The sequence below is a fragment of the Gossypium hirsutum genome, chromosome A02 (assembly GCF_007990345.1).
Source record: "Gossypium hirsutum isolate 1008001.06 chromosome A02, Gossypium_hirsutum_v2.1, whole genome shotgun sequence".
Taxonomy (NCBI): domain Eukaryota; kingdom Viridiplantae; phylum Streptophyta; class Magnoliopsida; order Malvales; family Malvaceae; genus Gossypium; species Gossypium hirsutum.
This window is the reverse complement of record NC_053425.1, coordinates 104803533-104815336: the sequence shown is the minus strand read 5'-3', so window position 1 is coordinate 104815336 and position 11804 is coordinate 104803533. Positions and strand designations below refer to the sequence as shown.

Below are 11804 nucleotides of genomic sequence, written 5' to 3'. Positions count from 1 at the left end.
AATCCCGAAAATACTCTATGTGTAACACCCCTCACCTGTATCCAACATCGGGACAGGGTTCGAGGGGTTAACGGACTTAAACATTCACAACAACACATAACATATTACCAACCATGCATGGAAAAAAAGCATATGCATATCACCAATATCAAACATAACATAAATAGCCAGATTTATAAGTTAGAATCATTAGCTCACTAAAGACCAATATATTTGGCCAAATTATAATAACACATGTTATAAAACTAAGTCCCTATACATGCCACTCACTTGATAATTCTAGCATATGTGTTTATACTGTCAAGGTGTTGACTTGATAGTGTGATGCTGCCTCCGACGATCTCCAACCCTGAGCTAACCTGACAATACTCGGATCCAGAAATGGCAATTTACCATTCTAGTCCATGACATTGTATTTTCTAGATTTAAGCCTAAATCTCGATTTCTTTGATCTATAATATCATATTTAGCCTAATAATTAGTCACACTATTCATATGGGTCTCAAAATCATATTTTTACAAATTTATATTTTGACCCCTAAACTTTTGTATATTTGCACTTTTTTCCCAACGTTCAGAAATTAAAATTCTTCTTATTTTCTTATGTTTTATGACATGCTGATCATTTTTCTCTTCTATGGCACATCAAATTCGCACTCTAACATGTACTTATGGACATTAGGTATTTTTACTGATTATACCGTTTTACTCGTTTTCACGTAAAATCGCTTAGCAAAAGTTGTTTAACACAATTTCAAGCTTCATATTCTACCATTAAACATCAAAATACATGCATATCATTCATGGATAAATTTTTAAACATAAATCCTAGCTCAAAATAATGGTAGAAATGAGCAGATCATGTTACTGGGATTTCAAAAATACATAGAACATTAAAAATGGAGCTCGAAATCACTTACTATTAAGCTTGGAAGCTTAGCCAAACCCTAACCATGGCTGCTATTGGTACATTCTGCTGTAGCAAGAATAAAGGGACACATTTGGAGTTTAAAATTTGTCTTTTAATTTATTTTACCCCTAAATGACCAAAATGCCTTTTTTACCATCCTTTCAAAATTTACCCAATCAAGGTCATTTTTGTCCAAAAAGTTATACAATGGTTTAATTATCATTTAAGGACCTCCCATTTAAAATTTCATACCTCTAACATGTAGAACTCAACTTTTGCACTTTTTACAATTTAGTCATTTTTACTAAATTGAGTGTCCAAACGTCGAAATTTTCGAACGAAATTTTCACAAAATCATTCATAAAATCGTAGACCATAAAAGTATAATAAAACTTGAAATTTTCCTCATCGAATTTGTGGTCCCGAAACCATTGTTCCGACTAAGCCCAAAATCAAGATGTTACACTATGAGTTTATATTGCAGGGGATTTAGCCTGGACTGGTAATCCCGCTGCAAGGTTGAGGTTCGCGGGAGTGTGCTCTCTGAAATAGAAATGTGCACACATATATACGAATTGATGGACCCGAAAATTGTACACTAAAAGTGCACCTCTGAAAAATCCATCGAAATTCTGAGAAATTCAACGGGATAAATATGGAAAAATAACAAGGGAATGGAAATCATGGTATTAATGAGCTCATCAATCATGATATATATTATTGATACATGGAAATTATTGTACTAACTTGAATATTGAGTTTGTGCATGTTAGGGTAATAATGCATTGAATGGATATATGAATATTTATTGCATTGTATTGAAAATATTAGGTAAGTATAATTCTTGTTACATGAGCTTACTAAGCACAAAGTGCTTACCCTGTTTCCTTTTCCTCTGTTTTGCAGTATTAAGAGCTCGGAGGTCGGATTTGGTCCGAGACACATCACACTATCAACCTCAGGATTTTGGTATATAAAGGAACTTTATTTTGGAAATTAATGGCATGTATAAGCTAATAAAGTAAATGTTAACGTGAAATGAATGTAAAGTTAGCCATTGGTATGGTTAACAAACCTAGTTTTGGGTATATGATGACGTTATCTTATAAATATGCATGAATTTATCTTGAAAATATGTTGAATTGATTTGGTTGATGTGGATTGGTCTCGATTTAATATTGCAGGGAAGATTAAATATTTATAAAGGGGCTATAGTGAATATAAAAAAATAATTTGTAAACTCCGGTAATGCCTCGTACCCTATTCCGGCAATGAGTACGGGTAGGGGGTATTACATTAAGTAATAACATTATTATTTCAAAACCCTAAACACCCAGTGATACTATACCGGCAACACTGGTATGTGGACCTTTATACTTTTTTATCTCCCACAAGCCTGCCTTTTTCCTAAAAGAAGCCATGATTTTCCATGAATATGTACCGTCTTGCACTACACACTTGGCCTCGAACTTCTCGGATTTGGATTTAACCACGTTGTAATTAACCCCGTGATTGATGCTTTGTTGTTTTAAAGCACCAAGAAAACTATACTTAATGGAAAACTCCTTACCAACTTCCAATTTACTCGAATCTAATGACGAACTGTACGGTCACTTGTTCTGTGTGGTAGATCTGAAAACTCCAACGCATCTTCTGCCGATATATCGACATTATGCATGTAGGCCGGAGGTAAGTACGCCCTAAATCGTGAATCTTCTTCTTCTTCATCTGAACCCCCTTTAATGTCTTCGGATTCAGATGGAACAGGCTCTGATTTAAAAAATAATACAACTTCTGCACCATAAGGGCCGGGCTCTCGATGTGAATCCACATCGGACTTATCATCCAACCCACCATCATCTGCAACGTATGAGGTCCCCTCGCCGATGGACGTCGTAGGGAATACATCATCCCTTCTTGTGGACGTTTCATAATGTCCTAACCAGATGTGGATTGCCAACCATTAGAAGTTGATGTCATTCCCCAATACGTATTTCTAGCATCAAACATTGAACCACCGATATGTATGTCCCATCCATTAACCAAGTGTTGTGCAGGAGTTGTGTTTTCCATACTGCCACCAAACATAGGTTGTGTTTTGCCTTCCACTAACAAAGTGTCGACTACGGGTCGTGTATTCCTTTCGAACAGTAGTTGATGTTGAAGTCACAAATGTTTCATTTGGCGATAAAAATTGAACATATAACTTAAGATAAGGTGATCCACTAGCGAGATGAGCACCATCACCTCAAAGATACAACCACCTTTGATATCAAATGAGTCATATGTCACGAGATCAATCGAAGCACAAAATCGATACTTAATAGAAGAAACCCTACTTGGCATCGTTTCGAAGATTTTACACCTAATTCGTTTACGAAATTTTGTAAAATCTATACTTTGGTTAAAAACCATTCGCGCTGTGTTCTCTGATAAAAAACAACGCTATTTTCGGTGTCACGGACCTCACCATCATAGTAAATAATAGCACTAATACGTTCACTCATCTTCAACTTCTATTCTGCTTAGCCTCTCTAATTTTTCTTGCTATAACTTATGCAATCTGAGAATGAAATTTGCCTCATTTATAGCTTAATGCCAAGCATGAACTACTGTAGAAAAAGAGAGTCCACGTGGAAACTTTTTTCAAAAATTTTACTGACATTGCATCCTGCTTGAAGCATTTTTGACACTATTTTTTCAGAAACGTATTCTCAAAATTATTTTTCAGGAACTACTGTAGAAAATGAGCGTCCACGTGGGAACTTTTTATAGAAATTTTGCTGACATTGCATCCTGCTTGAAGTGTTTTTGACACTATTTGTTCAGAAACGTCTTCTTAAAATTATTTTTTCAGGAACTACTGTAGAAAAATCATAAACCCTAATTTAAATAATTTTTATAAAATAACACTAAATCTTGATTTATTTTTAAAATCTACTAAAACCCTAAACCCTAACTTATTTTAGAAAAACTTTAACCCTAAAAACCATAAAAACCCTAGGGACTAAACATGCAAAAATACCTAACTTATAAAAACACGGAGCAAAACGCGCCCCTGGGGGAGCGTTTTTGCTACATTAGCAAAGTGCGTCCTCGTTAGCGTGTTTTTGGCTGACGTGGCAAAAACGCTCCCCCAGGGGCTCGATTTGCTGGCATTTTCTCTCTAAAACGTGTCCACGTAAGAGCTTTTGCCAAAATCGACCCTTTTCGGTAAATAATTCTGTAATCGGCCCATTTCCGTAAATATGCTTAGAAATGGGCCTTTTTAGGTAAATTAGTCACAAACAGGCTTTTGAAAAAGAAAGAAAAAACTAAAAAAGGCAAGAAAAAACTAAAACGTCCTAAAGAAAATCCTAATAGACAGATAACCCTAATGAACAATTTGGCCCTCTCTTAATCGCCATTTTCCTCTGCATCAGAAGCAGCTAAGGTGAGATCGTAGTATCTTCAAACCGATTCTATCTTATCTTTACCATTTTCACTAGTCCCACAAACTACTGAGATTCCTCAAAGTCCCAAAAGCCTTGTCTTTCCTCCTGTCTCAATGCTCAACCCTATTGTCCAACAAACACTATCCTCTATTTCTGTCATCGTTTAAGAGACTTAAATCAGAAGGAATTTCTTCCACCCAATATATAATAATGAATGTTAAAGCAACACTATCATGAAAGTCAATTAAATTAATAATAAATAGTTGAAAAACGTTTCAAAATATTAAAAATTTTGAGATTTTATGGTCGATCTTACGTAAATGTGTGATTAATTATATGGACCAAGGATAAATTTTGAACAGCCTTTTTTCAACATCTAACCACCAGTCATTGTCTAAAAAAAAGGGGGCATATTTACATTTTTATCTTTTGACTTAATAAAGAGAAAACCTTTCTTCTTTTTTAAAGAGAAAAAATAATAATAATTATGGCTCTACTTTATAAGGAATGCACATTTGTTGCGTGTTTGATTTAGTGATACAACGTTTGGATAATACGAAACATAATTTAAGTGGAGAAATGCAAAGTCGAGAGCATTACTATAGAATTTAGGGTTAATTCCACGCATCGTCCTTAAAATTTGTCTACATTCTAAATCAATCTTTAGATTGCAAAATTGACTACTTAAATTATTAATATTGTATCAGTAAAGTTCTTCTGATAATTTAACTGTTAATTTAGGTAAATGTTAATATGGAGTATATTCATAATTATCAATATTAGTAAATGTATAATGATAAATTTAGCCTTTAACTTTTGTTTTTTTTTTGTCAGTTGGACATCAATTATTTTTTTAAAACTTTTAGTCAAATTATTTTCCTTTGGGTGGAAAAACCAAATAAAATGTTAAAATTTTAAAGATAATGACATGGCAGCCTGCGTAACAATCCAAATGTACTTTATAAAAATTTTAAAAAATTTATAAAAATCCATAAAAAATTCCACTTTAGTAGTGAAGTACACGTGGAATGCCACGCAGACTACCACATCAATACTATTTAACTTTTAGTAGTTTGGTCAGTTTTTTTTCGGAAAAAAAATAATATGATTAAAATTTCAAAGTTGAGGGTCAAAGTGATAAAACAAATTAGGGCTACAGTGGCAAAATATGTATCCATTATGGCCTAACTTTATCATTATGCCTAAAATTTAGGTGTGCTATTTCTATTTTTTAACATATCAATCCAAGTCTTCTATGTAGGAAGTAAACATGTGCTTACAATTTGGTTAAAATGTTTTGAATATACTCCACGTCATATTTTAGTTGCCATTTAATGCTCAAGTTAATGTCTAGATTGACCGAAAGAATGTGATATTTATACTTTGATGACTCAATTAAAACACTTTAAAGTTCATGAATTAATTTAGAATATGAATCATTATTCGAATACACCCCTACCTTTACCATTTTTGTCACGTTGGCCCCAATCATTTTGGCCATCTACCTTTAAAACTTAGTCAAGTTGATTTTCTTTAGAAATTTTTTTTACTAGACTATAAAAAATTTTAACAGTCATGATATTCTTTATGACAATCCAAGTGCACTTCATAAAAATTCAAAAATATTCATAATTTTTTTAAAATATATACATGTCAACAAAAAAGTACACATCTGGCATGATGATGAAAGTTAAAAAGTACACATCTGGCATGATGATGAAAGTTGGACACTAAATTGATCATTATATCTATAATACTTTTAATTTATTAAAACCAATCAATTTTATCTTTTTTACAAAATTACAATTCGAGTAGCACTTGACATCCACTCAATCAAAAACTTAATAATACAACCTCACATATTTTTGTCAGATGCAAAGTATAAAATCTATCCATGTGAAGGAAATGGTGGAGGTCTGTCTTCTTCTTCTTCTTTCAGCCACCACCATTAAAGACCTTAAAATAAAAATTAAAAGTTACCCTTTGATATCACTTTTAAGCCACACCTCCTTTTACTTTCTTTTTGTTTTCCCTTTCTCTCTTTTCTTCTTTCAATCAAATGGCTGCCATGTTCTTCCTTTTGCAAATACATCTCAATTATACAATCCACTGCTTAGATCAATATACCCAATTTAGGAAACAGTTTCAACTTTTTGTACCACCACACATTGTTTTTTGCAAGAACCCGATATCATACCCTTAAACAAGCAACAAAGCTCTTATAGTTTTTTTTTTTGATAAACTACATCTAAAGTCACTAAATTACTAATAAATTTAGGTTTTAGTCATTCAATTTTAAAAAGTTACAAAATGATCATTAAACTATTCGAAAGTTTTTATTTAAGTTATTGGGCTGTTAAGTTTTTTTTTTAAAGTTCAACTAATGGGTTCCAAACGCCGATTCAACAATCAATACGGTGGATCAGTACGCATTGGTGAGTAGAAGAATACACATTAGATCTAAGTCAATTTGACAGCTAGTGTCGGAGATCGGATAAGAAATTTGTTTGGATTCTTGGTTAGCAAATTTGTTACATTTAAAGTTATTTCATGAAAAATAACTAAACTTTAGAAGAGAGGGGAAGGAGAGCATTCGATTAATGCAGGCGAGGTGAAGGCCATACAATAGCGATTATAATAGCCTGTTGACTTGAATGAAAACTTTTGAACAGTCCAATGACAAAAACAAAAACTTACTAATAATTTAATGACCTTGAGTGCAATTTACCCATTAACAACTTTATTTTTAAATATAATTTTATGGAATCTTTCTGTCAAGAAATTTCCAAATACATCATCTTTATTTTTTTATTGAGGTTTTTTTTTTTTTTAAACATCAAAATCTCAATCAGACTCTTAACTTTGGGTGCAAAGACTCTTTGTCTCACACAAACTGTTGTTTTTCCAACATCCAATGGAAGTTAACCACTTTTAAAGTTTCCCACTTTCTAGCTTTCAATTTCTGTAAGAAAATTTTAACAATCCGAAGAATATTCTTTTCCTTTCTAAACTAATATGAGAATTCTTAAAAATAGGTTGTGTCGGATTTTTAAGCAACCCAACTAATTATTAATTTCTCATTTTTATTAAACTAATTATTCTAAGAGAATTGGAAAATATGATTAAAGAAAAGAAAAACCAAAATATTAACGTTGTACTTTGTTTCAAATTTTGTGATTAATTACAGAAAAAAGCTTTAGACTGTCGGCCTCATGCTAACCATTACCAGTGGATTTTGGGGTTTTTTTTTTACTTTTTTTTTTCTTTTTAATTAACTACTATTATTATTTATTTAGCTTTCTTTTTCTTTTCCAGCTTCATTGATAGCTTCTAGTAAGCTATGGATTCCCTATAAATATTCTATCCAATTTGTATATATATTGAAAGTGTCGTGGCTGTTAAGTAGTTATTCCAGTTGTAACTCGAGAAAGAATTAGTATGTTTATGTAGTTTGGTTTAAATTTCAAAATAATTTTTTTATATAAGTTAATATTTAAGTTTAACCAGTTCTTAAGAAAGAGTTTTTTTCATAATTTTCTTAAATTTTATTATTATTTTTTATTGAAAATATAGAAACGTTTTAAATTTTTTTTATAATTTTCATATACTTTTAAAAAATAACGAATAAATTAATAAAAATTATAAATATTAAAGGCTAAAAAATAATTTTGTTTTTTTTATATAATTTCAAAATTGAACAAAGGGATTAAGGTTTTTAAATCAAAATAAGTACATAGATCTAATATCTCAAAATTAAAGTATAGACACTAAATTTTAAATTTTAAAAGAGTGCAAAAACTTTCTGGTTGACTATAAGATTTAAATTTTAATGCAATATAAATATAAAAACTTGCTTAATTAAAGTGATGAAATTTAAAAAATAATTTTAAATTATAACAAAAAGATGTGTTAATTTCTCGTTGAATGACATTTGCTTAGAACCCCCTTTTAATTTCTTGCTAATTCAATTTGACCACTATTAGCATTCTATTTAATAATTGATACATAAATCCAGAAACAATTTTAATATTAAATCATTAGTTGTGGCCTAAACTTTATTAATACCAATGTTAACAAAGTTGGGATTTTTTTACATAATATTTTTTTAATAAAAAGGTGAAGTAAAAACGTCATTGATTTTGATATTCAATTTTAAAGTTGAGCTTTCTCTTTCAATTAATCACAGTTTTAGTGCTGGTGACGATTTATGATTGATCATTTATTTATTTTTTAAATTTTAATTAATATAAATTTTTCATATTAATATTTTATATTTTATAAAATCTGATATATCTATATTAATTTTACAGTCTAATCTAAATAAACTGAAGTTTGAAAAATTATATATTAAATTTCTCGAAAAAAAAATTGAAGGGTAATTTCAGCCCTCTATGATTCAAAAAAAAAAATTTTAATTAGCTCTTTCTGTTAATGAAAATCATCACTTAACTAGTTTAGCTGTTAATTTTACTGATATGACTAATATAAATTACTAGAAGCTATCATGTGGCATTCCAAGTTGGTTAAAAAAAGTAATTTTTCTAAAATAATTAATGTTGAAATTACCCCAAAATTCAACGTTATTAATTCTTCATATGAGTTGTTAATGAAATTTCATTACTAATAATTATATAATTAATCACTTCTATATTAACACTTAAACAAACTTGTAAATATTAACAGGAATAAAGACCATAATATTTCAATTTTAGAGAGAATAATATTTTTTTTGAGTTTTTGCATATTTGAAATATAAAATAATTTTTAATTTTTTTTATAATTTTTGAAATTACTTGATAAATATAAATTTTAAAATTTTAATAATAAATTATTTAAAGGATAATAAAAATTAAAAGAAATAAAATAAAATAATTGAAAAAATCTATATTATATGTGATAAGCAACTCCTTATTTACTTATCATCTTTCATATTTTTATAAAACAAATTCTATAATTTTTTTATTGTAAATTTTTAAATTCGTTTAAAATATTAAATTGCTAAAAATATTAATTTTTAATTAATTTAATTTTTTATGGATGATCAAATAAATCCTTAGATTAACTCATGGTCTAGAGTATTCTATTTTTTATTAAACCTGTTTTGACCTTATCTACAACCCAAATTATTATTCATTTAATATTAAGAGATAAATCTTAAAATTAGACATAATTATACACATGAAACTCTAATTGTGGTTTAAATGTATACTTAAATTTAATCATACAGATTTAAAGAAATAAATACATTAATTTATTTTTATATTAGATAAATATAATTATTTATGTATGCAATATGTAAACATAAAATGATGTTATGTCAATAATTGTGTTAATAATTTATAAGATTTAGATCAAATCAAAATTTTATGTATAAAATTACAGAAAATTAAAATTCATGTATATAATTGCACATTAAATCAAAGTTTATGTATAAATTTAGGATTTATCCCTAATATTAAAAACAAAAAGTTATTTGTATATTGAAATTTATATCTTTAATAATTAATGCTTTAATTATAAAAAAAGTAATTCCATCATTAAACAGACCTAATCTCTATTTAAAATTAGGTTAATCCACTTTTATCATCCGGTTCAACTTTTAAAGGAGTCCCACTCATACGCATGGCTCCACGTCAGCATCCTCTCAAACCCTATCAAAGTATGCCACGTGTCCACCATCATCCCATGCTGTTTTGTTTCTTCATGACTAAGCAAAATAAATATATATATAATAATAAAAGAGAAAATTCATTCTTTTTAAAAAGGGGACCCATATAGCCACATGTCACCTCATTGTTGCCCCTCCCCAATGTTATTTACAGAAACCCCACCATAATGCCACATGACTCAAAAGGTTTTTCCTATATTCGAATAAATAACTATATTTAGAATTGAAATAAATCTATTAATAACAAAAACAAATCAGATTCATCGGTTGAATTAATGATATAAAAATAAATATAAATTAGCCATTAATCAAGTCGCAATAAATTAGAAAACCACTAAAATCTCGAGTTTGAAAATAAAATTATTTGATAAAAAAATTCAGTTATCATATAAATAAAAGTACAAAAAAATAAAAATATCTTTATAAAAATATTAATTATCTTTTAAAATAAGAATGTTTTAATAATATCTTAACCAACTCAATTACCCATTTTATATATAATATAAATACGTATTTAGGGTTTATATACTTATTATAAAAGTATAAACATACAATATTCATGCAATCACGTGGACCCACAATAGTCCTCAAATTTGTCAATAAATATGAGTCCCCTACACTGCATTTCTTCCCTTTTCTCCACCTTCCTACCATCTCCATATACTTCTAAAAGCTTTTGCTTTGTTTCTTTACTTGCTTTTTTTTTCCCCTTCACTATTAAAGCCATGTTGTTCACTATTCCCGCCGGTTTCTCGTCCGATTCCATGGTCGATTTCGATCAATTTCCGGGTTTTGAAACCGGCTTCACTCCGTGGGACTGTTCGGAAACTTTTCCCCCCACAACCCAATCAATAGAGCCAGCAGGATCCGGTTCCGGTTCGGACGAAACAAACCAGAACCAAACCAACTCGAACTCTAGTTTAGACCAACCGAACCAACTGGTTTCCGTCATCGACGAACGAAAGAGGAGGCGTATGATATCGAACCGGGAATCAGCTAGGAGGTCACGGATGCGTAAACAGAAGCATTTAGAAAACTTAAGGAATCAGGTAAACCGGCTTAGAATCGAGAACCGGGAATTAAACAACCGGTTGAAGTTCCTTTTGTGCCATTGTCACTGTGTAAAGACAGACAATGATCGGCTCCGGTCTGAATACAGTATCCTCCGACAAAAATTATCGGACATACGTCAAATTTTGCTATTCAAGCAACTGCAGCAACATTCATCGGCATGGCCATGTTATAACGTTGCCACCATGTCCGACCAAATCCCATCATTAACCACTTAAATACATATATATATATATATAGACCTATATTTAACGTACCAATAATGGCATCATCATTAAAATTTCTCTCTAATTCGAGAAGCCCAGATTTTTATCTATTAAGACAGGTACTATCTGGGAAAGAAATTAAATGGTGGGTGTGTTGTTTTGTTTTGAGGGATTTTAAGTGATGAAAGACAACATGATTTTTGTTTTTTGAGAAACCAGTGTTGTGTAAAAAAAAGAAAAGTTGGTCAGTGTTTGGTTTTTTAATCAAAGTTGTTTTTGTTGTTTTCTGTTTGTTGTTAGCAATTTCTTTTCTTTTCAATGGTGGTCTAAGTTCCAAGTTCTCTCCACTCTACTTTATATAATTTTTGGGCCACATTTTTATGCAATTATATCAAATTAAATCATTGTGAAACTTACCTTTTATAATAATTATAATAATAATCTAAATATGCCAATGTCTCCTATCTTGATTTCAATGACTCCATTAAATTTGAAGAGTCATTTAAATTTATCCG

At 30.0% G+C, this 11804-nt stretch overlaps 1 protein-coding gene across 1 annotated transcript; it reads left to right on the top strand.

Annotated features, from left to right (window-relative positions):
• Window positions 1-10648: 10648 nt before the first annotated feature.
• LOC107940930 (basic leucine zipper 4) lies at window positions 10649-11576 on the top strand. The gene has a single exon (XM_016874397.2). It carries the CDS (start codon window positions 10738-10740, stop codon window positions 11299-11301), a length of 564 nt encoding a protein of 187 aa, XP_016729886.2. The 5' UTR covers window positions 10649-10737; the 3' UTR covers window positions 11302-11576.
• Window positions 11577-11804: the final 228 nt, after the last annotated feature.

What these genes read in the sequence shown, in the direction of transcription:
- LOC107940930 (XM_016874397.2), top strand. Translation starts at nt 10,738, where the DNA reads ATGTTGTTCACTATTCCCGCCGGTTTCTCGTCCGATTCCATGGTCGAT.